Genomic DNA, 26,418 nt, shown 5'->3' with positions numbered 1-26,418 from the left:
TTTCATATTGCTAATTCAGAAGTTTCTTATCACAGTGTGACCTTGAAAAGTTCAGAGAACTAAGACTCAAAGGCTCTCAGATCAATAGCTTCGAGCAGGAGTCTTACAATAAACAACTTATCACAGCTCTTCAGCATCAGTTTCTATCTAACAATAGTTCTATGCACTTACATGGCCCCAATCAACGCAGAATCTGAACACCTAGTGTCCTTAGGCACATAGCAACCTGACTTCTAGTCAGAAGAGCACAGATATATATTCCATGTGCTTTGTATCCATTAACCATGCAGAGCTTCATTTAGCAGTAGCTGCTTGGATAAAATTTCTATTGACTTTAATGGCACTTTTGCCTAAATCAGCAGTATTCAAACTGTGAGTCGGGACCCCAAAGTAGATCGCAACCCCCTTTTAATGGGGTCGCCAGGGCTGGTGTTAGACTTGCTGGGGCCTCAGGCTGAAGCCAAAGCCCACGCCCCACCACCCAGGGCTGAAGCCAAAGCCCAAGCCTCACCGCCCGGGTCCAAAGCTGAAGCCCGAGGGCTTCAGCCCTGGGTGACGGGCTCAGGTTACAGGCCCCCCCACCTGGTGTGGCGGGGCTTGGCCGGGCTCAGGCTTTGGTTCCCCTCCTGGGGTCGTGTAGTAATTTTTGTTGTCAGAAGGGGGTCACGATGCAATGAAGTTTGAGAACCCCCGGCCTAGATAATGAGGGCACACGCTTTAGGATTGGATTAATAAAGAGACACACTCTTTAGGACTGGATTAATAAATAGTGCCATATTTACTGTTAGCTTTCACTGAATGCAAACAAACACAGGCTTTATTGTTGTTGGTTTTGGGGTTTTGTTTTGTTTTGTTTCTTTAGCACCTGGTCAAGGAGCCAAAGACTAAATTGTTATTGAATGTACATAATACAAACATCACAACAATCTGCTCTCACCAAATACACATTTTAAATTCATGTCCACTGCCACTTTGGAATGTCTTCAGAGCCTAAAGGCCTTGCAGAAATGTGAATCTTATAGTATAATACATTCAGGCATGTAGAGAATTTCAGTATATGGAACATTCAGAAGCCAACCACAATAGATTAATATTTTAAAAAGTTCCTCAAAAGAAGTAATTTAAAATTCATTGTCCAAGTTCCTTCATAACCCTCTGTGGGGGAAACCACCTCATTGTCTCCAGACTCTCCAGGTTCGGACATTTCCATTGTCCTTCCATTAAAGCCATTAATTCAATTATGTTCCCTGTTTAGCAGGTTCAGTTGGAACAACATTATGAACATCATTTGTTATTTCTTTGAGTATGGTTTTCCTAAGTCTCTCGCTGTCTTGAACCAAAGCTATTTAACTTCTTACTAATGCCAAAAGTTGTAGCTATAGCCTGAATTTTGTCCTAATAACTACACAGCTCTTATGAGAATACAGAAGACAGTTTTGGCAAGTTGACCTTCTAGTAATGTTAAATCAAAAGCAGACAAATTGACTGACTGAAGAGAGGATGTGACAAAACAAATTTCAGGGTTTTTAGTGGACCCATGTTTTGCTTCAATATTGTGCAATAACTGTGTCTTAACAGTCAACAAAAACTTTAAGGAAAGTTCATACAAACATGCAGATAATGAAGCTCACAATTCAGCATGTTCTTAGGTGTGTTCTGAATAACAGCTGATTAGCGTGAAAGAATTAGAGTTGGATATCATATAATAATTAAACAAAAACCCCAACAAACTCTTCTGGTTTGGGGGCTTCATTACTGTAGTGTATGGAACTTTAAGAACTGAGGTGACTGTCTGTGGTTATTACATCTGTAACATCTGGAGTATTCTGGGATGCAGAGTTCAAACAGACTGGTCAGCTGGCAGCAATTGCCACTGGGTTTGGCTGGAAACTGAACCAAAGACTGAAACTGAAGTTGAATGTTGTTGTGTATACAAGCGTACACGTGTGTTAACTGTATTCATTTTATTGCTTTATATTGCTTGTTGTTCCTATTCTGATCCAATTATCATCATTGTGGTTAATTCATAAAGCATGACTTGCTGATTGCAGTTCCTGATGCTCTATCACAAAGCTTAAAATTCAGCTCAGTTTTGCTGAAGGCTTTGCTGAAGCCTGTGAGCATTTCAAGTGAACCTATACTCACTTTCTAGTGATTTAGGCCAGATTTTAGAGTTTGGTTCTCAGAAATCATGGTTTCACATAGTTCTGACCTGGAACCAGGTGAAATCAGTTGACAGTAGTGAGTTTTATTCTGAAATTCTGGGTTCATTTCTGCCCAAAATCCAAACGGAAACTGATGTGAATATAATTCAAAGATGCTTCAAAGATATAACTCCCATGAACAGCTACAGACTAAAAGCAGGGAGTTTCACACAGCTCTAATAATAATATGAGTCTGGTTTTGATCTTGCTTACACTAGTGTAAAATAATCAGTGTTGCTTCTATGGAGAAACACATGTGAAAGATCAGAATCAGACCCTACAATTTTAATAAACTTCTGCCAAGATGGGCTGTCAATCCAACTTTAATTTCCTGCTTGGAAGAAGGATTAGGGCAGAGCCACCCAGGATCAACGAGTGCTTTATATGTGTCTTTTCTGTTTGCTATAAAGTCTTGTTTGCCTATCCTCATTGCTGCATAGGTCCCCACTGAACCAGTGTTGAAAATGGTTCAACTGCTGGCATAGATAAGACAAAACAATTTTCAATGGTATTTTAGAAACAGTGGTTGAATCTTGGAACTCCACATCAGATTGGCAACCCTGCCTCAGCAATATTCTCTGTAATGGTGCTAAAAACATTTTTGTCCTCTCTACATTATCAGTTACACGGTTTTCAAGATCATTTCACGGAGAAATGGCTACTGACAAATATTTACTCCTGGAGGAATTCAGTGCTGAAAAATTAAAAATTCTGTGCACAATATTTTAAAATTCTGCAAAATTCTGCATATTTTATTTGCCAAAATAACGCAATATAATAATGTCCGTTTCAATTATTTTGGTAATTTATTTCAAAATACCCATCAGCAAGTATATCTGTAACAATACAGAAAACAAAAAAGATTCCCCCAGGAGTAGAGAGTTAAAGAAAACCCTGTGCCCATATGGATCCTCACTGCAGGATCAAAGTATAAGTTACCCTAAAGTAGGAGAGATAGGGAGGAAGGCAGAGAGCAAATTAGTCAGTTGAGAGAATGCATTAGCTTAGTGGTGTCTGTCCCCAGTCTCTTCCCAGGGAGAGGTGAGGGTGCTCCCTGCTTCTCTGAGGGCAAATGGACCCCAAGATCCACTTAGCTGCTCTTAACCCCCAACACTTCTTCAGCTCCTCCTCCCTCAGGATCCTTGCCTCAGGGACTGTTCCCTTTCAGGTGCTCCTCCCACACTCACCGCCTCCTCCTTCAGGGCACAGCCCTTTGCCCTCACCTCTCCCTTCCCCTGGAGATTGACTCCCCTTTTCCACAACACTGGCCACCCCAGGCTTCAATAGCCCCCATCACTAGGGGCGCTGTGTTCCCTCTGCTTCCTGCCAACCACTAGGGATCCTCTGCTCCCCTGCACCATTGTGGACCTTTTGCTTCTCCGCCCCCCCCCCCAACTGTGCTCCCCCCTACCAACTCCCACCACGGGGTACCCTATGCTCCCTCCTCCCACTCTGACTGACCCCTTCCTTGCCTGCCCCAACCCCAGAGGCCCTAGCACAGTGGAAGAGACTGAGTGCAGGAGCCACAGCTGGAGAACCCGACTCCTGGAGGAGGGGACTTGGCTGTGCGGCACTGCAGCTTAAAGTTCCACCTGGGACTGGGGTGTGCACTGTGAGCAGATGTCTGGTGAAAAACTCGCTGCAAACACCCTCCCTAAATGGCGTTCCTGGCCAAGGCTCCCCGTAGCTGCTTGTGTCAGCTCCATACCTCTGCAGGGTGGGCACAGTGACAGGGGCAAGGGGCATGCATTGGGACTGCCTCCCAGTGGGAATGCATGGATCACCCTACAGCCTCCACCCCAAGACTCAGCAGCGAGGCTGCACCCAACCCTGACACAGCACAATGGCCGGGCTGGCGCCAGAAACACCCCGGGGTCCTGCCCCTCCACACTGGGTCCACCACGATAGCGAGCAAGAAGGACAGAGTGTCACACACACGCCCAGTCCTGTTCCCCCTCTTCCCGAGGAGGTGATGTACATCTCTCCTGGCTGCTCCTGACACCCGAAGTGATGCACCCCGCTCGGGACTGCTGCCAGGGAGGGGCATGTGACCCTTCTCACGGCTTCTCTTTGCTTTCCCATCAGAATCTATTATTCTGTGGGAAAACCAAAAAAAATCTGCGGGGGACATGAATTCTGCACATGTGCAGTTGCACAGAATTCCCCCAGGAGTAAAATATTGTCAGGCATGAGTAAGTTTCCTTTTATGTATGGGGTTTAATAGACTGGTGGCATTTTTCAATAACGAAGTTAAACTTTACTTCTGGTAAAGCCTGAGTTAACATTTCCCCACAGCATAAATCTTGACAAACAAATCGAAAAACAGACTGGCTGGGTACTGGAGAGAACTGTTGACAAGACTTAAATCTGACACTGTATTTATGATCCATCCATGATAAGGTGTCACAATAGTACTTGATGACCATAAGGATCGGTTTTCATTTCATGACTGATAAGTGACAATCCTTATCTTTAGAAACTGGCTTACAGAATCTAAAGACAGGAGTAATTACAGCAGTCATTCACCACAATCTCAGTCTGAATTCTAAACTTCCCCAAAGTCATAATGAAGGGGAAAATGTGACAGAGGAAATAGCGGCTGTTAAGAGGGAGGATTATAGTCTCCAGGAAGAATAAAAGTATTGACCCATCTTTGAAATGGATGGGGTGGGTAACATCCTCAGCATGCTACTGCCAAAAGTATTCCCAAAGTGGCCCAGCAAAACCTTAACTGCTTAGAGATATACGGGAATACAAATACCTGCTTGCATCCTCAAGTAACTGCTTCCCTCCCAAATGGTACTGTAGTCTTATGTCAGAAGTACTCCATCCTGAAAACAGTACTTCTGGGACTGCAAGTTTCAGAAGCAGGAAATCAGATCTTCCTGGCTTCTACCTGCCAGTCAGGAACTAGTTCTGGGAACTGCAGCAAAGTTAGCAACATAAAATTACCTTGCACGTAGGCAACGGATGCGTAGCAATACACATCCTGTACCGTAATAACAACTAGCAGGTGTATCTATAATTGGAGTTGTGTAATGTCTAGCGTGGAGGAGTGGGAATGTCTCCAATAGCAACAGAATGGACTTAAAAAAAACACCAGATTCATGAAAGTGGGCGGATTAGTTTCATTGTTTGAATTTCACTTAGTAAGTGACATTCTGACACTAACTGGGTCTAGTAGCAATTTCTGATCTTCTGTATTTATAGATAAAATAAATAAACGCTTGTGAGAGAAGTATGAGCTATAAGAAGAAGTTTCATGGGAGATAAAACAGCAGATACAGAGAGCTGAAAGGCAAATATACATATAGATAAATATACGCACACACATACACAGGTGCTTTTTTTTTTTTACCTCACAGTGCTCCCATCCAGGACTCATCAGGAGGGGCCCATGTAGGCAGAATTAAGTCCCACCTTCCCAGGGACTCATAGGTGCAGGGACTAGGGGTGCAGGGGGGGCTGCCATATCCCCAGGTTTTGCCTGGGGTTCTGGCCACTGGCCCCACGCCCGGGGGCTCCACTGGCAGCCTGGGGTCCCAGCCGCCAGCCCCACGCCTGGGGGCTCCACTCCTGGCCCTGACCCGGGGCTCCGTCCCCAGCTGTGGCACAAGCCTTGGCTGCCTTGCCCTCGTCTGCATCCCTCCCCTCCCGGAGCCATGGCCCTGCTCCCAGTCCCAGCTGTTGAGCTGTAGGGGGCAGTAAGGGGTGTGGACAGGGGTAAAGAGGGGCACAGTTCAGCACCCCCACTCTAAAAACTGTTCCAGCACCACTGCATGGGAGATGCACAGAAACAGAGCAACAGCACCAGCGTTAGGACTTCTGTACAGCAACGTACTAGGTCTGATCGACCCCTCACTTAAATTGATTCAGAACCAAACTTACTGTCCAGCCATTGGCATGCCTCCTGCAGTCCTAGGCAGACTGGCTGCACGGCACCCACATTATCCTGGACATGGAGATCCTGGATAAACCAGCTGCAGGACAACCACAGCAGTCCATGAAACTAGCTGCATGAAACCCATTTGGATGCATGATACTAGGGCAGGGACGGGCAAACTTTTTGGCCTGAGGGCCGCATCGGGTTTCCGAAATTGTATGGAGGGCCAGTTAGGGGAGGCTGTGCCTCCCCAAACAGCCAGGCATGGCCCGGCCCCCGCCCCCTATCCAACCCCCCCTGCTTCTCACCCCCTGACAGCCCCCCTCCGGGACTCCTGACACATCCAACGCCCCCGTTCCCTGACAGCCCCCCCCCGGGACCCCTGTCCCATCTAGTCCCACCCCGTTCCCTGTCCCCTGACTGCCCCTGCCGCCCCATCCAACCCTTCCTCTCATTCCTGAATGCCACCCCCCCCAGGAACCCTGCCCCATCCAACCACCCCTTCTCCCTGTCCCCTGACTGCCTCTGGAACCGCTGCCCCTGACTGCACCCCTGCCGCCCCATCCAACCCCTCCTCTCATTTCTGACTGCCCCCCCAGGACCCCTCCCCCCATTCAACCCCCCTGTTCCACGCCCTCTAACTGTCCCGACTCTTAACCACAACCCTGCCCCCTGACCACCACCACCACCACCACCCCGAACTCCCCAGCCTTCTATCCAACCCCCCGCCTGCTCCCTTATGGTGCTGCCTGGAGCACTGGTGGCTGGCGGCGCTACAGCCATGCTGCCCAGAGCAGCAGGACAGGCAGCTGCACTGCCCGGTGGGAGCCAGCTATGCCACCGCGCAGCGCAGAGCACCAGGTCAGGCCGGGGTCTGCAGCTGCGCTGCCCCAGGAGCTCGCAGCCCCGCCGTCCAGAGCATTGCACCAGCGGCGCAGTGAGCTGAGACCATGGGGAAGGGAGAACAGTGGGGGAGGGGCCGGGGGCCAGCCTCCCGAGCCAGGAGCTCAGGGGCCGGGCAGGAGGGTCCACGGGCCAGATGTGGTGTGCGGGCCGTAGTTTGCCCACCTCTGTACTAGGGCTCGGTAGTGGTCCCAAGCCAGTGTGGTCCCAGAACTTCTGCTGAAGGACTTTGTTCTCTGGTAAGACAGTGAGATAGCAGCAAACCTTAAGTTGTAGCTGCTTTTGGACTCTGTATGGACCTTAATTTCTGGTAGGCAATTTACTTGTATTCTTCGCATGCTCACTGTATAGTACATTCAGCCATCTATATTTCTGATGATAGGCATAAGAAGATGATATAGTAGAGCCCACCGATCACCATGGCCTACTCACTTAACACAACTGGGTTCCCTTTTCCACAGATGGATTTCCTCACTGTGAAGAAAAGATTCTCCTCATTTATCTTTCTTGGAAAGTCCCTTCACAAGGAAATTCTCACTCTTCTCCTCCTGGGTCACCTTCCATTGCAACAATACTCATCTTGACTTTATGATCTATGCGCTTAGTTTAGAGGGTGGTCTGCCCAACCATGCCTCTGGGATCCATTTATGTGAGATCCTCAGATGGGAGGCACTTTAATAGGTGCTAAGCATTATTATTTTTGTTTCTCACTTGACCGCTGACTTAGCAACCCTGAGATTTTTTATTTGCTTGTACTGTACACAAATGTACTGTACTTTGCTGCAGTATACCCCCCACCTTGACTAAATTTATGGGGGCGTTTTACCTCGATTGGTTTCCTTGTCTACATCCATGTTCTAGCTTGGCTTGTACTTTCCCAGCACCTCACTGAGCAATAAACTAACCAATGTCCTTTCTTAGCTGTTGACATGGAAACATAAGAGCTGTTTGTCAGAGACTACATGATATTTTCAAACAGAGCAGAAAAGCCCTAGATGCATGTTTTGCTGATTCACTTTCAGCCATTTTAAGCTCCAGACAATCTACTTTGTTGTCATTTTTTCCTGCCTTAATTGATCATGTTCTGAATCTGTATTAAAAAATCAGGCCATCTGAAATAGTGGCTGTTTTGGTTATTTAAATCTTTCAAGAATCATATTCCCATATTCTTAAACAAGGCAAAGTCTTTTCATCATTGTTTTCTGCTTTAGGAAACTACTGTATTCTAGTTGACGCTTCCCCTCTGAGTGAGGCACTGCTCTGTGAAACTGGCAGTGCCACTAGGGATCTGGGAAATAGAATATATGTATATTGAAAAGCTATTAAAGCATCTCCTATGAAAATAAAAGGTGCACTGCTTCCTTAGCACATGCTTAAGTCTATTACCTGTTCTAGGACATTGTTTAACTATCTTATGGGACAGAACATGGAAAATGGCCAGAAGTGTATGCCACTTATTTCTACCATATTTGCTAAAAGAGAATCTGTTCCAGCAGGGATTAGTAATTCAGTATTTAGTTTATGATTTCACTGCGCAGCCAGTAATTTAGCACAAAATTAGATGCAGGTGATACTTAAAAGATCCACTGGCAAGGTAAAGAAATGGACTTCTACAAGAATGACCTGAATAGGGAACTCAGATGCAATGGAAAAATGCATCTTTTAAAGGATTAATCTACTGTATATATTGTACAATAAAGAATTTAAATCAGCGCATGTCCTCCTGTACAACAACAAAACTACTGCAAGCTGTAGTTTATTCCATAGGGTCCTATCCTGCCAGGTACTGAGTGCCATGGGAATTGAGTGTGTTCAGCACCTAACAGGAAGTGTTCGGCAGCTTGTAGGTTCAGACCCATAACAAGCTACAATTCACCAATTGGAGAATCCTCCCTTGAAATGCTTTTTAAAAGAATGGCAAGATGCACAGAGTCCAGCACAGCACGAGGCTCCATTTCTTCTGTAGCAGGATCTTTGGGGTGGCCCACAGATTGTCCCCTTTTTTAAAAAAGAAAGCGGGTGAGTTTTGGTGGGATCAGAATCAGAATCATCTCACTAACCCTCCCCAAAATCTTCAGGCCACCCTCATGCAAATCGGTGGACAGGAGGTGGTTACATTGGGGAGGGGACCTAAAAAACTGCTGTGAAGGCCCAAATAAAAATGATAAAAATGGACTCTTCCCATCACCCCCCCTTGCAAGGAGCTTTTGGGTAAAGACTGCACCATCTCCCACAAAACGAGAGATATCTGGCCAGTGGCTGTGTACCCCTGTCATAACTATAAAGGGAAGGGTAACAGCTGTCCTGTGTACAGTACTATAAAATCCCTCCTGGCCAGAGACTCCAAAATCCTTTTCCCTGTAAAGGGTTAAGAAGCTCAGGTAACCTGGCTGGCATCTGACCTAAAGGACCAATAAGGGGACAAGATACTTTCAAATCTTGGGGGGGGAGGCTTTTGTTTGTGTTCTTTGTTTGGGAGTGTGTTCGCTCTCAGGACTGAGAGGGACCAGACATCAATCCAGGTTCTCCACATCTTTCTAAACAAGTCTCTCCTATTTCAGACTCGTAAGTAAATATCCAGGCAAGGCGTGTTAGTTTTCCTTTGTTTTCTCAACTTGTAAATGTACCTTTTACTAGAGTGTTTATCTTTGTTTGCTGTACTTTGAACCTAAGACTAGAGGGGAGTCCTCTGAGCTCTTTAAGTTTGATTACCCTGTAAGGTTATTTCCATACTGATTTTACATAAATGATTTTTACTTTTTTCTTTAATTAAAAACCTTCTTTTTAAGAACCTGATTGATTTTTCCTTGTTTAAGATCCAAGGGGTTTGGATCTTGATTCACCAGGAGTTGGTGGGAGGAAGGAGGGGAATGGTTAATTTCTCCTTGTTTTAGATCCAAGGGGGTTGGATCTGTATTCACCAGGAGTTGGTGGGAGGAAGGAGGGGAATGGTTAATTTCTCCTTGTTTTAGATCCAAGGGGTTTGGATCTGTATTCACCAGGGAATTGGTGGAGAGTCTCTCAAGGCTACCCAGGGGAGGAAATTAGCCTTGGGATGGTGGCAGCGGACCAGAGCTAAGCTGGTAGTTAAGCTTAGAAGTTTTCATGCAGGCCCCCACATTTGTACCCTAAAGTTCAAAGTGGGGATACAGCCTTGACAATCCCATTCCCCAGCAGCCGGTAGCTGAGCTGGACGTGTGGCTGTGTGCCTGGAAAACCTGGTTGCACAACAAATTTAGGTCTGTGATAGGCACATTGTCCATTCTAGGGGGCCATTATTAGGGAAAGGAGCCAGAGCATCAGGAGTGGGTTGAGATTCCCAGCATCAGACGGTAGGGGGTGGAGTTAAATGACATTTTGAACCTCATAAAGATGCACAAACGCGTCACCTTTTGCTCAGTTTGGCTGAATTGGTTCTTCTGCCCCTGACAGCAATGTCCTGCCTCAACTGTAATGTAAATATAAGAGGTAGCTGTGTTAAGGTTGGTGTCAGAATCTGAGATGAGAATGCTGTGACTTTTTTGTGGTTATACTTTTGATCTTTGATGTCCATTACCTGCTTTTTTCCTCCCCAAAGGGAGTACTATTAATATCCGTAAAACCAACTTTACCTTTTAAAAACTATTAACTATTTAAATATTAATACAGCAGGAAAATATGCTGAGATAATAAGCACAGTGTTAGAGAAATCTTTAGCCAGGTCATTTGGCAGCTAATAGCCCCACCTGACCATATATCAGGTATATCAAATTTCATACACCCAGAATATATCTCAGGCATATCACTGTACTTTTGGCATATCACATTTTAGTTCATTTCACACCAGAACTCCAACAAATTTTAAAGTCTCAATTTAAGAGCCACTGAGATGTGAATGTCTGCAGATTAACAGTTCTCACACTTGTCTTTTACATGGAGAATAGCTAGCCAGCCGCAGCATACACACACCATTATTGGGACCTTAATTAAGGATCTCTGAAAACTTATGGGCCTGATTTTCAGAGGCGCTGATCACCTGTGGCACCAATTAGAGCCATGGGTACTCAGCAATTCTAAAAATCAGTCTCTCCTATCCTCTAATAACTATCCCCCTTACCAAAAATGATGAGTAAAATAGGTTTCAGACATGCTAACAAAATAATCATATGACCTTAGAATCCCAGAAGGCAACCTTTCACCTGTGTTCCTTCATATGAATTGGTCTGATTGGCCCATTCCATTTAGAGTGTCTTGGATTGTTCTGTAAACTGGGTACTTTTTTCTAGCTATTAGCTCCATGCTGAGCTCCAAAATAATAAAATTATCTACGTATAGGCTATGCTACCCAGGTGGGTCTCAAGAGGCCCCCAGGCAGCTTGCTTGGGGTTACCCAAGTAGGACCAAAAAGGCCCCAAACCCTGTTTTCCTTTTCAGGAGTAGGGAACCAAATTGGGAAGGAGGGATAGCTCAGTGGTTTGAGCATTAGCCTGCTAAACCCCTGGTTGTGAGCTCAATCCTTGATGGGGCCACTTAGGGATCTAGGGCAAAATCAGTACTTGGTCCTGCTAGTGAAGGCAGGGGGCTGGACTCAATGACCTTTTTGGGGGGAGTTTTAGGTTGGATATTAGGAAAAACTTTTTCACTAGGAGGGTGGTGAAGCACTGGAATGGGTTACCTAGGGAGGTGGTGGAATCTCCTTCTTTAAAGGTTTTTAAGGTCAGGCTTGACAAAGCCCTGGCTGGGATGATTTAGTTGGGGATTGGTTCTGCTTTGAGCCGGGGGTTGGACTAGATGACCTCCTGAGGTCCCTTCCATCCCTGATATTCTATGATTCTAAGTGTTAGAGAGTCAGGAAGCAGATGCTGCTGAAGCTCCATAATCCAGAGGACTGAGCTGATAGTATAAGGACAGCCTTCCTGCTCCAAAAAACAGCACATACAAAACCAAAAAAGGAGTAAGGGATAAGGAATGAGCTCAGCCTGAAAAGAGACCATCTTGCCCTGCTTTAAAAAAGCGACATTTTGGAGAGGGATCTTTATTTGTGCTTTATTTCTGCCTCAGAAACGTATAGTCTTGGATTTTTACCTGGTTATGAGCCTGAGACAGCTCTCATTGAAGCCAATGAAAAGACTCCCTTTGATTTCAACAGGAGCTGGACCACACCTTGTATTAATAGAACAATAGCTGAACACTAGCGGTAGAATATTCAAAAATGCATCTTTAAGTGGAATATGCCAAATGGGTAACTGCCTACACAATTTGCCATTTCCCAACTCTAATATGCACTTGCAAGCTCCCTGACCCATTTTGCATGTGCAGGTTAGGCATACACACATCTGACAATTTCTAAACATATTAACAAATGCTTTACTAAAATCACTCTCTCTATATTGTTCCATTTAGAGAGATTCTTTGCAACGCACTTTTTCAATCTGTGCTATAATTTAGAATTTGGAATTGCTTGAGATTCATCAAAGGTAAATTACCAAACATTATGAAAAATCCTACTTAACACCATTTATGTTTTGATATAAAGAGAGAGCTGTAGTGGTTTCTATCTTGCCATGCAGTGTACAATCAGGGCTGTGTAAGCTCTGGCGATTATAAAAATAAAATAGTAATATTTAGGTGGCAAGTTCACCCATAGAACTCCCCTCCCAAAGCTATAATTCTGTAATAAAGTTTTTCAGCATGAAAGAGAAGTAATTTCAGGTGTGGCACTGTGGATGGGAAGAACTATACAACCATCCAGTCTGGAAAAACACGCTGCCCGTGTGTATGTATCAATAGCTGTTGATTTTATTCCTGAGAGTGGCAAATGAATTTTGAAGCAACTATGGGAGGCAAGCAACAAGAATGTGAGAAATGTATTGATTTGCAAAACAAGCAAACCTAAAAATGCAAAGCACTTTGTTACTGAAATAGAAACAGCAGATACAGCACCGCTGCCTTTACAGCTTGTTTACGGTAAGTCTGCATATCTGAGGAGAAATGTGCAGAGAGGAAAGGATGCGCCACACTTCTGAAGGCTTGTTCTGCTAACTAATGGATTAAGATATGCAGATCATGCCATAGACTGCAGTGTTGAGTGTCTCCGTAATTTCTATGGACATAAAGACTAGGCTATTACAGCTTCTGTATTTGAAGTTTTTTATATTTTTAAATTGCCATTCCCCTTCATAACTCCCCCGCCCCCATATCTAGTGAAGTTTTATCTTCACTGAGTCTCTCTTGCAGTGGGAAACTTCTTCTCCCAGATCTTCAGGGCACAATTTTGTCATCTTTACATGTTCATTTTTCACATTTAGGGTTTTCAGAGGAGAATTCCGTCTTTCAAACCTAATCCAATGCTTACTAAAGCCAATGGGAGTGTTTAGCCTCCAGAAAGAAAGTAGGATAGAATGGTGGCTGTAACAGGCATTCTATAAATGTAACCAACTGGATGCTGCTTGCAATCCTAACAAACTTTGGAGACTGAACTCTTCAGTTGTAACTCACTGCAGTGCTTGAGCCGAAATCCTGGGACTATTTTCAAAACAGAGCTCTCCCCAGGTGCTAGTACAACTATGGCATCAAGTCTATTTTTAAGGAGTTAAGTAAGTGCATGTACTGCCTCTAGCACCAAGTGGAGGATTCATTGTTCTGGAAATCAGAGTACACAATAGAATGCTCCTAGCCCCTGGAGTATCTCCTTTAAGCTGTACGGAATCCCGATAAGTTACTACGGCAAATGTTCACATTTTACCCTTTGTGGCTCAATAAATAAATTAGCAAATACAAACACATATATAATGCTTTTAGTGTTCAAAGAGCCATGCTGACATTAGTTAATTATCCCTCACAACCCTCTGAGGTAAGGGGGTTTTATCCCCATGATTGTAGAGATGGAGAAGCTGAGGCAGAGGGGTGAAGAGATTTGCTGAAAGTCATCCAGTGACTTGGTGGCAAAGCCAAGGTTAAAACTCAGGGCTCCCTGATTCTCATCCCACTGCTCATTTTTCCAGACCACTTTGCCCGTGAGCATGCAGATTTGAAAGATTGAAGATACCTTGTGAACAATTCTGAAACTTCTCCCTTTTAAAGATTTCTTATAATTTTGTATGATTTTACAGCTATAGCTATTCTATATAGGTTTCTTATACTATGCTCATCACCACCTTCTAGCAGTCCACTAAGCATTAAGCTCAGGTTCATATAGGCAGGCACAGTAAAACAATAATCTGATATGGAACCATGTGTGATGTCCAGAGTTATAATAGTCTATAAAACATAGATTTATACAGAGGGACCTAGATAAATTAGAGGATTGGGCCAAAAGAAACCTGATGAGGTTCAACAAGGACAAGTGCAGAGTCCTGTACTTAGGACAGAAGAATCGCATCCACTGCTACAGACTAGGGACCGAGTGGCTAGGCAGCAGTTCTGCAGAAAAGGACCCAGGGGTCACAGTGGACGAGAAGCTGGATATGAGTCAACAGTGTGCCCTTGTTGCCAAGAAGGCTAACGGCATTGCCAGCAGATCGAGGGACATGATCATTCCCCTCTATTCAACATTGGTGAGGCCTCATCTGAAGTACTCTGTCCAGTTTTGCATAATTAAACATAATTTAAAATACTCTGTTTGAATTCTGTCTTACACCAAATACAACAAAATGAAGACAAAAATAATTTCCTTTTAACAAACATTTTTACTGAATTTAATGCTCCCTGGATTGAGGTGCCTGAGGTACTCTCTTTACTGTACAGTATCGTTAGAATTGGTATAGCATGGGCAATAGCAGTGCAAGCTACCTTGCATTGCCCATCAAGGGGCCCCAGCCCTGACCTGGAGGACCACGTTTAGGGCTGATAGAGGTTGAGGCTCCATGCCCATTTGAACTGTGGTGATTCATCTCAGACTTGTGATGTAAAGGAGTCAGTTTAGATATGGGAAAAAAAAATCTGGACTGCGGCATGCCAATCTAAACACTTTACAAAAGACAACAATCTCTTGCAGGCAAAATAAAACCACCCCCAATGAGGGGCGGTAGCTTTGTTGGTGGGAGAGTGTTTCTCACTGACAAAGCACTTTCCACATCGGTGCTTTTCATCGTTAAAACTTTTGTCGGTCAGGGGGTGTTTTTACACCCCTGACCGACAAAAAGTTTTAATGACAAAAATGCAGTGTAGACCTAGCCTAAGTCTCCATAAATGTCTTGATCCATTACTTAATCCGGGGTTCTAAACATCCAGATGGATTCTGGGTTAACTCCCCCCAGTAATAATATTTAGTTATAGACCTTTCTGAAGAGGTTCAATTTGTAATATATAAAAACTGGAAAGTACTGTAGTTGTGTATTCTAAACTTACCAGAACCCTTTTCACCAAGAAATCAGAGAGACAATCCTATGAAGGCAGGTCCTTTGGCATGGTATGCTCCCTCTAACACCTAGTTTTCAACTGGCTGCAGTGAGATGTATAGTTCTGACATGCCAACCTATATCTCCTGAAAATCTTGCACTGATCTACTTTAAGATACACACACATACACACAATTTGAGGCATCTATTAATTTAATGGCATAGTTTCTTCATGTCTACACTAGCAGATCCCTCCAATGCTTGACCATTAACACTAAAATTCCACTGGCTGGATTCCTTTCAACCAAGGGACTTCACTTCCTAAATATTTTAATCCTTCAAAAGGTTGCCATATTCTACAGCCCATGAGTGACTCTGCAGAACTGGGAGTGGACAGCGCAGCTGTTTTAAACCAATATACATGTTTTTGCAAGAGCAAGTGTTTTAACCTCTGAGTTCAAAAGACAAGAATGTAGTCAACACTAAAAAGTCACCTGTGTATAGCACGATGTTTAGCTTTATTGATGGTCTTCACCCTACTCTCCTATCAAAGGGTTTGTGAGCTAGCAGTTGAGTTGCTAAGAAATAAAAGTGGTGAAAAGCAGAACCTTCTCTCAGCACTCTAATTAAAGCAAATTGATCCAAAACAAATCCATTAACCTTAGCCAGGCAATAAAGGAGCTATAAATAACCACTATTTAGCCCATTACACATCAGTTCCTCCACAGGCATCATATTGTCTGTTTTTCTTTCCCTTGTTCTTTCTCACTGAATCGATTTATATGCCAAAGTAAAAGTAAATCATCTCCTGTTTTTCAATCCTCACCTAGAGTCTCATAATACTCTTTGTGGCCCTGCAGTTGGTTGCTGTGGCCATTCTGATAACATCCCAAACAGGGGATTAGTGCTTCACGGGCAGCAGGAACAGATGAATTCTTAAGAAACAAGGACAGTATTTTTATATAAAGCCACTACTAAAGAGAACAGATAAAGAGAAACACAGAAAATATGATTTATAGTCAGAAATACTGTTGAAGAGAAATGTTTTCCATGAACCAGCAGTGGCTCTTTGAAATGACTAAGATAAAGAGCAAGAAAAGAATACAACCCACCAAAATTAAACAAAGGAGTTCAAAGGGCTACACAATTCCTTATGTAAAAATCCCTCTCTCTGGTTTATTCTTAGTATATACAGTTTTTAAGACTACATTTTAACAGCTGTGACAAATGCAGTTCTAGCACCTATGACCATTATCTTCATATTGTATATTCTTTACACTTCATTTAATATTAATGACTAAATGTGTTCCATTTGTTAGGGGGTTGGGCTGTACCAAGCATCAGCATGTGCAATTCCCCTGTCTGCGTGAGGAGAGGATCAGCTACCTTCTTAAGACAGAAGTTCTTCAGAGAGGGTGGGGTCAAATACAATTCTGTGAGGAATCCACACAAACCTTCACAGACCCTGAGGCTGTATTAGCTTTTTGCATGCCTCCCTCTGCACGAAAGAACCCCTCTTGAAGTCATTTTCAGGGGCAGCAGAAGATTAAGGAGCCAGATGGAGCCATGCTTTCAGAGACAATGGTAGACAGGGAGTCTCCAGAATTGGTATGGAGACCCCAGCATGCCGTGGTTCCCCCAAGGTCGTGGGGGGGGGGAAATCTGCAAGTTTTAGGGTTTGAACTCACTGCCCATTCCATGAGGAAAGTAGCAAACTCAATCCCAGTTGGAAGGATCTGCTGGAAACTCTGCATGGCTCCTGCCACAGACTTTATCTTTCCTCTCACACGTTTCCACAAGAAGGGCAGAAGACCGACACTTCCTATCCAGCTGTTGCTGGTGCACTAGTCGTATTTAGTTTTTAATAATTCTCAATTTAAGAGAAACGTGTTTTCCTCTCTTCTGGTTTTCCCAGTGTAATTTTATCTACGCAGCAATTACTTTATGTACCCACGCACTGCCTAACCAATGAAATTTATCCCAATTAAAACTCCAACGCTAAAACATTTCAAGCTGAATATATATATACACACACACACAAGCTTGTATTCAACGCAGAATGGCAAAACCGCAACGTCTTAAATAAAGAAGAAATGAAGAAAAATTGAATCATTAACTTTCCATCATAACTGGGAATTGCTACGTAGACATTTTTAGGATAATTAGCAGCATCTTGTCCTTTCACGCACTGCACAGATGCTTACCAAAATGATCATCTAAAATGCACTTGGCCTGAATTTCAAGAACATTATTACAGTATTCTCTTATGCTGCAGACTTCTCACAAAGGTCCCTCGATGAGAAGGGGATTATATCCTTAATGTCCCCAGCAAATCAAAACCTCACAGAACATGGCATGCTTGCTATGTCATTCTTCCCCCCCACCCCACTGACCCAGTACCTAACAAAGACAGAAACTGCCTTAGTAATGACCATATATTATTTGAATCAACAGTGCCTAGCACAATGGAGGCCATGTCCCTGACTGTGGCCTCTAGGTTGTACCACATGCCAAACAAATAATAATAATATGTAAAATACAGTGCTTATCAAGTACACTTTTAGTAGAGCTGAACCCAGCCAGCTTTCTTGGCTTTGACTGCATGAATTTATGCAACTAAAAATGAACTGAGGTTCTTGAGGTTTTATGGTTGAGGCTTTTCTACTCAGTTCTGAAATAAAAGAACAGATCTGTATTTGTGGTATGGGGAGTGATATTTAAACATATGGCTAAAAGACATCAGAAGAGTATCGGGCTACTGCGAGGTCACCATGATGATTACTGGAGATTTTTGTTTAATCAAACTCCATCTTACAAAATTATAAACTATTTGTTTCCAATTGCGAATTTAAAAACAACAGATGTTACCTCAACAGCTGTGTATTAAGACAGAGGGTAATATTTTCTAAAGGGCCTCAATAACTTAGGAGTCTACGTTCCATTTTCAAAAGTGATCTACACACTTAGGCTCAGATTTTAAAAGACACCTAAAGATGCAGATAGGTACCTAGACAGATTTTCAAAAGCATTTAAGTAGATCAGGTGACGAACTCCCATTGATTCACCTGTTTAGGTACTATTGAAAATCCCAATAGGTGCCTTTAGGTGCCTAAATTTCTTGGAAAATCTGACCATCAGACCCCTATGTCACATTGACTTTCAATAAGACTTAGGCTCCTAAGTGCCTAAATCAATTTGAAAATGGCACTTAGGTGCTTTTGAAAAGATTACTCAGAGGCTATGGAGTCAGTTACACTGCGAGTGCTGCCAATGCGGACCTTGGGCTTCTGAATCTCTTTCCAGGTAGAAGTATTCTACCTGTATTTAAAGTTAAGTTTTGATTTTTAAAAAACCTGTGTATTAAGTTGATGCTTGTGAAAGGTGCTGGATTGTGAGCAGAATGAAGTCCTCTATTTACAGAACAAGTGCTGTACTGGTAATGACATCAAAAATGTCCCCACATTTGCCCCACCAAGGTGCCTCCTGTGGCAGACATGGGGCTATTCTTTAATAATCTATGGATAATGTATTGGGATTTTTACTGTTGGGTGTATTGGGTTTAATCAACAGGGATGTTGGGAACAGGGCCGGCTCCAGGGTTTTGGCCACCCCAAGCAGCCAAAAAAAAAAAAAAGCCGCGATTGCGATCTGCAGCGGCAATTCGGCGGAAGGTCCTTTGCTCTGAGCAGGAGTGAGGGACCGTCCGAATTGCCGCCGAATAGCTGGACCTGCCGCCCCACTCCGGAGTGGCCGCCCCAAGCACCTGCTTGCCAAGCTGGTGCCTGGAGCCGGCCCTGGTTGGGAAACAATCAGGAATTCAAAACAATGATTCAAGATAAGACAAACAAACTATTGAGGGTTGTCACAAGATAACGGAATGGACAATGACTCTAGAGCAGGGGTCGGCAACCTCTGGCACATGGCTCGCCAGGGTAAGCACCCTGGCGGGCCGGGCCAGTTTGTTTACCTGCCGCGTATGCAGGTTCAGCCAATCGCAGCTCCCACTGGCTGCGGTTCACCGCTCCAGGCCAATGGGGGCGCTGGGAAGCCGCGGGCAGCACATCCCTTGGCCCGTTGGAGGTGGAGAATCACGTGATTTCACTGAAAGGAAAAGTTAATGCAGGAGTCCTGACACCAGTGGTTGTGCATTAAGAGAGAGACCAGAGATGGGTCAGAGGTGCAGCTAAACCTGTACCCATGACATAAGAACAGCCATACTGGGTCAGACCAAAAGTCCATCTAGTCCAGTATCCTGTCTTCCAACAGCGGCCAATGCCAGGTGCTTCAGAGGGAACAAACAGAACAGGTAATCATCAAGTGATTCATCCCCTGTTGCCCATTCCCAGCTTCTGGCAAACAGAGGCTAGGAACACCATCCCCGCCCATCCTGGCTAATAGCCATTGATGGACCTATCCTCCATGAACTTATCTAGTTCTTTTTTGAATCCTGTTATAGTCTTGGCCTTCACAACATCTTCTGGCAAGGAGTTCCACAAGTTGACAGTGCATTGTGTGAAGAAATTCTTCCTTTTGTTTGTTTTAAACCTGCTGCCTATTTGAGATACTTCCATCCTGGTCTGGACAGATCAACCTCTGGGGATATGAGAGAAGTTCCATCTCAATCCCCATTCAGTCCTTGACCTCTCTACTGAAGTACCAATTAGTGCCTGTTGGGGTTCCTGTCACTGGGAACTGCAATGAGATCACCAATTGCCTACTTTAAATATTTCCCTCTTGCTTAAATTCCTTCTTTGCTACCCTCTCCGCTCATGCTGAAGGCATAATGACAAAATCTAGGATTTAGCCTTAATTGGATCTCTGCAATGTTACCACCCGAATTAGCTCCCCCCCGCCATGAATAATTGTCACTGCCTGGAGGTTGACATATTGCTTCCCTGTACTTTGCGATTGTCAAGAATTTCAAATGGTATGCTCAGAACAAGGAAACAGTGTAGAAGTGAAAGGCCTAAAAAGTAGGAGTGCTATTAAAATATTTGGCATTAAGCCCCACATGCTTACCTTGAGCAGTATACTTTCCATTGCCAAAATGAGGGGCTGGCCGCAAAACTTGCTAGGATCAGAGGTGTGAATCCCAGTCCTTTGGTTAATAATGGCTACTGAAATAGGATGACTATGGCAAAGGTAAAGCGGTGATCACTAGTACTGCCTAGCTAAGAATTGCGTACATCCTATATAATTATTGTCATCCTGTATCGTCCTGCCTCTTAGATCATAAGCTCCCTGTAGCTGGGGCAGTTTGAATGGTGCCCAGTCCAATGGAATTTGACCTAAGCCTTCAGTATACAGAAAAGCTCGTCTGTTTTTTCAGCTATTGTGTGGGTTGTCGAATGGTGAAAGTTTTCCTCTTAATGCACTGCTACAACTCTTTCTACTGCTCTTTAAAAATAGCCTTGGAATGATAGCATTAGTAATATAGGCGCATCAAGAGATTATATTAATTTCACTGCATTATACATTTTGAACCATATAAACTCACATCATGATACATGTCTCAGTTATATTCCTCAGCTCTCCAAACCACATGGTAGAGAAGCTGCTCACATTTATCATCAGGAAAAACATTCCGTGCCTACCTTACGTAGAGTGACCGTTTCTGATTGGTTCTCAGGGAGCCAGACCCAGAACTCATGCTGTGGTTCATCATCTGCTCACGTAGGTCATGGATTTTTGCCTCAAATCGAGCGTACTCTGATGATGGAAAAAACAAACAAACCTCTATTGTAGCTGCATTACAACTGGTAAATGCAAATGAATATTAAGATTAATAAATCCAGGACATGTTCTTAGAATCATGGTCACCTGACCTATCTATCTTAAGCATGTATATAACCCCATTACTGTAGCATCTAAGCATTTCACTATCTTTAATATATTCACACGCAACACCAAGGTACTGTCATCCCTATTTTGTACCTGGGGAACAGAGCGACTGACTTGCCAAAGGTCACACACAAAGCCTGTGGCAGACCATGTAACTGAACCCACTGGACCATCCATCCTTCATCTCAGTGACTGAATTACCTTGCTGACGGAGCACAAGGTACAGTAAAATTACCAGTCGGACCAACACATGAAGAAGCAATAAATAAAGTTTCCAAAGTTCTTTCAAGTGGAACTGTGCAGTGGAGAACCACCCCTCCCGATATCATTTAGTAAGGAAATACCTTGGGAGCTATTTTGTCCACACTGACTGGAATTTTCATGAAAAGTGCCCCTGCCTGGGTGCAGTGGGGGGCAAAGCATGCAGTGAATCCCTTCTGCCCCCAGAGGAGTTACCCTTACAGAAAGCACCGAATACCAAGGGGCCCTCTCGTGCTGCACACTCCTTGAAGCAGAGTGTAGGTAAACTTGAGGCCCAGCCAGTGCTTCGCACCCTGGGCAGGAGCACCTATCTGAGAGACAATGCTTGGGTGTGCACACAATGGGAACCTGATTCACCGTTGCCCTGCACCTTATTTACACTAGTGCAATGTGGATGCAAACTAGTTGTAAAATGCTACTGATCAGAATGGTAGCATTTTACACCCAATTTGCATTGGTCAAGGTATAGGACAACAATGAATTGGACCCTACATCTTTAGTATGGGACTGGGTGCAGCAACTGCTGCTCTTAGAAGCAGGCATAATTCCTCCAGACTCCACCATACTCACAGCCAGCTGCTAACTCCTTCCCTCTCTCCACCGCTCCATTGCCTTTGAGCCATAATACAGCTCAGAGTTGGAGAGAGTTGCTAAAGAAAACTAAGAAGATTTATTTTTTCTGAAATGTGATTCAGAGACTTCCTATTAAACAGGACACTTACAATGGAAAGCCAGGCAAACACATAACCCAATATTACATACTTGCTAAAGAAAAGACTGATTTTAATAATAAAATATATCAATAATACTTATACTGAGCTTTACGTGTTTAAAGGAATGTATAAATGTTATTTAATCCTCACAACACCTCTATCAATTATGTAGAAATTACTATTTCCATGTTCAGATGTTGAAGGCCCTTCGAACACCTCAATCCCAGCCCAAAGCACCCTCCTGCACCCCAAACCTCTCATCCGCAGCCCCACCCCAGAGCACACACCCTGAACCTCTCATTTCTGGCCCCACCCGGAACCTGCACCCCCAGCCCAGAGCCCATACCCCTTCCACTCTGCAACCCCCTGCCTCAACCCGAGCCCCCGCCCATACTCCGAACCCCTCAGCTCCACCTCCCAGCCTGGAGCCCCCTCCTGCACCCCAAACCTCTCATCCTTGGCCCCACCCCAGAGCCCACACTCTCAGCCGGAGCCCTCACCCCCTCCCGCAACTCAATCTCCTGAGCCAGCCTGGTGAAAATGAGCGAGTGAGTGAGGGTGGGGAGAGTGAGTGACAGAGGGAGGGGGGATGGATCGAATAGGGGGGCGGGCCCTCAGAGAAGGGGCGGGGCAGAGGCGGGGCCTCAGATGAGGGGCAGGGCAGGGCAAGGGTGTTGGTTTTGTGTGAGTAGAAAGTTGGCAACCGTATCCATTGCTTTTGTTTGTGTACAAACTACTGGAGCAAGTTTTCAGATCATGCTGTTCCTTCAGGTTCATAATTTAGCAGATCCTCTTCTCACTTGAATCCAATTTTCTTTATCAGAAATCTTGACTCCGATTGAAACCCCTCTGATGTGGACTAAAGCACTGTATAGACAAGATTTAAGTCTCATTTTCAAAAGTGATTTAAGCATTTAGGAGCTTAAATCTTATTGAAAATCAATGGTACTTGGGCTCCCAAGTGCTGGAGGGCCAGATACTTTATGTCAGTGGGAGTTAGGCACCTAAATACCTTCAAAAATCTGGCCCTAAATCACTTTTGAAAATGGGACTTAGGTGCTTTTGCAAATTTTACCCCTAATCTAGGATTTGTACATTTTCCCTTTGGTCAATTTGGTCAAGATTCATTTTGTAAATTGTTTTGTTTCTGGGAAGCCAAATAAAATATTACATTAACTTTTTATTATTACTATTACAGCTATTTATTTTTACTCTACCTCATTATGTGCTTCTTGCTATATTGTAAACCTGCTTGATATTTATGAAAGGTACATGTAAAACAATCAATTAAAAAAAGGAGCCTGTATTTCCATTGCTCACATTCTACCTGTGGATAAACAGAGACAGTCTCAAGGGCTGTCAGTGTGGCCCCTTTCACAAGCATTATATACACTCACAATGATGTTAAACTATATTTCAAGGTGTATGTCAAGAGGTTTTGGTGCTTTACAACTGGATTAGGTCAAGAAAAGAAATAATTTACACCAGAGTAGCTTCAATCATAGCTTTCTCCTTTAATAAAGAAATCCCACACAGATACTGCATCTGAGGTGTGGGAGGAATTCCTATATTTAGACTCCAATCTGTAGAGTGAGAAATGAAGATCAAAAAGATGACTCTCTATAGAATTATAGAATCATAGAATATCAGGGTTGGAAGGGACCTCAGGAGGTCATCTAGTCCAACCCCCTGCTCAAACAGGACCAATTCTCAACTAAATCATCCCAGCCAGGGCTTTGTTAAGCCTGACCTTAAAAACCTCTAAGGAAGGAGATTCCACCACCTCCCTAGGTAACCCATTCCAGTGCTTCACTACCCTCCTAGTGAAAAAGTTTTTCCTAATATCCAACCTAAACCTCCCCCCCACTGCAACTTGAGACCATTACTCCTTGTTCTGTTACCACTGAGAATAGTCTAGATCCATCCTCTTTGGAACCCCCTTTCGGGTAGTTGAAAGCAGCTATCAAATCCCCCCCTCATTCTTCTCTTCTGCAGACTAAACAATCCCAGTTCCCTCAGCCTCTCCTCATAAGTCATGTGCTCCAGCCCCCTAATCATTTTTGTTGCCCTCCGCTGGACTCTTTCCAATTTTTCCACATCCTTCTTATAGTGTGGAGCCCAAAACTGGACAGAGTACTTCAGATGAGGCCTCACCAATGTTGAATAGAGGGGAATGATCATGTCCCTCGATCTGCTGGCAATGCCGTTAGCCTTCTTGGCAACAAGGGCACACTGTTGACTCATATCCAGCTTCTTGTCCAATGTAACCCCTAGGTCCTTTTCTGCAGAATTGCTGCCTAGCCACTCGGTCCCTAGTCTGTAGCAGTGCATGCGATTCTTCTGTCCTAAGTACAGGACTCTGCACTTGTCCTTGTTGAACCTCATCAGGTTTCTTTTGGCCCAATCCTCTAATTTATCTAGGTCCCTCTGTATCCTATCCCTACCCTCCAGCATATCTACCACTCCTCCCAGTTTAGTGTCATCTGCAAACTTGCTGAGAGTGCCGTCCATGCCATCCTCCAGATCATTAATGAAGATATTGAACAAAACTGGCCCCAGGACCGACCCTGGGGGTACTCCGCTTGATACCGGCTGCCAACTAGACATGGAGCCATTGATCACTACCTGTTGATCCAGACGATCTAGCCAGCTTTCTATCTACCTTATAGTTTATTCATCCAGCCGGCAAGTCTATACTTTTTTAACTTGCCGGCAAGAATACTGTGGAAGACCATATAAAAAGCTTTGCTAAAGTCAAGGAATAACACATCCACTGCTTTCCCCTCATCCACAGTCCCAGTTATCTCCTCATAGAAGGCAATTAGGTTAGTCAGGCATGACTTGGTGAATCCATGCTGACAGTTCCTGATCACTTTCCTCTCCTCTAAGTGCTTCAGAATTGATTCCTTGAGGACCTACTCCAAGATTTTTCCAGGGACTGAGGTGAGGCTGACTGGCTTGTAGTTCCCTGGATCATCCTCCTTCCCTTTTTTAAAAGATGGGCACTACATTAGCCTTTCTCCAGTCATCCGGGACCTCCCCCGATTGCCATGAGTTTTCAAAGATAATGGCCAATGGCTCTGCAATCACATCCGCCAACTCCTTTAGCACCCTCAGATGCAGCGCATCCGGCCCCATGGACTTGTGCTCATCCAGCTTTTCTAAATAGTCCCAAACCACTTCTTTCTCCACATAGGGCTGGTCACCTCCTCCCCATGCTGTGCTGCCCAGTGCAGCAGTCTGGGAGCTGACCTTGTTCGTGAAGACAGAGGCAAAAAAAGCATTGAGTACATTAGCTTTTTCCACATCCTCTGTCATTAGGTTGCCTCCCTCATTCAGTAAGGGACCCACAGGCCCACACTTTCCTTCACTTTTTTCTTGTTGCTAACATATAGCACAGCATCAAATTACTTGCAGTTTGCACACCAACACCTTTGATACTTCAATGGGATGGTCGGACGATGAAGACGACTTTATTGTGTTTTGTACTGTTTTGACTTTGGATGACATTTCATCAAGGTCAGGTACTTGAAATTGTTTTCTTTGATTGAAAATTTATTCTGAATTTTCCTAGAAGATACTTATAAGATTTGTTATGACTTTTAAATATTTTAAATATTTACTAACGACATGCTAGGTGTTCATGGAGTCAAACTACAGGCCCCAGTTTGATTTTAATAAATAACATAGTATATGTGAGGCTTCTGCAGCATGGGAGGCAAATTTCAGCACCGGGGCTTTTTTTTTTTTTTAATTGAACTAAGATAAAAAAATTAGATGTTTATTAAACCAATTACATATCAAGTGGTTATCAATGGTTCACTCTCAACATGGGAAGACATCTCTAGTGTGGTCCCTAGGGGTCAGTCCTGGGTCTGGTTATACTCAATAGTTTCATTAATGACTTGGATAATGGAGTGGAGAGAATGCTTACAAAATTTGTAATGACACCAAGCTGGGGTTGCAAGAACTTTGAAGGACAGGATGAGAATTTAAAATGACCTTGACAAATTGGAGAATTGGTCTGAAATCAACATGATGAAATTCAATAAAGGCAAGTGCAAAGTACTACACGTAGGGTATGTCTACACTACCCGCTGGATCGGCAGGCAGGGATCGATCCAGCAGGCATCGATTTATCGTGTCTAGTCTAGACACGATAAATCGACCCCCGAGCGCTCTCCCGTCGACTCCTGTACTCCACCACCTCAAGAGGCGTAGGCGGAGTCGACAAGGGAGTGGCAGCAGTCGACTCACTGCAGTGAAGACACTGCGGTGAGTAGGTCTAAATACAT

The 26,418-nt window shown here is 44.1% G+C and overlaps 1 protein-coding gene across 23 annotated transcripts in view; it reads right to left on the bottom strand.

The window, feature by feature from the left end:
* DLG2 (discs large MAGUK scaffold protein 2) overlaps positions 1-26,418 on the bottom strand; it is a 1,449,438-nt gene that overhangs the window by 108,425 nt on the left and 1,314,595 nt on the right. For all 23 annotated transcript variants that reach the window (XM_005287552.5, XM_005287553.5, XM_005287554.5 and 20 more), the window contains one exon: positions 20,903-21,017. In XM_005287552.5, the coding sequence (XP_005287609.1) occupies positions 20,903-21,017 (115 nt within the window). The remainder of the gene's footprint in view (positions 1-20,902; positions 21,018-26,418) is intronic.

The sequence above is a fragment of the Chrysemys picta genome, chromosome 1, assembly GCF_011386835.1.
Source record: "Chrysemys picta bellii isolate R12L10 chromosome 1, ASM1138683v2, whole genome shotgun sequence".
NCBI lineage: Eukaryota > Metazoa > Chordata > Testudines > Emydidae > Chrysemys > Chrysemys picta.
This window is presented reverse-complemented; position numbering and strand designations above follow the sequence as displayed.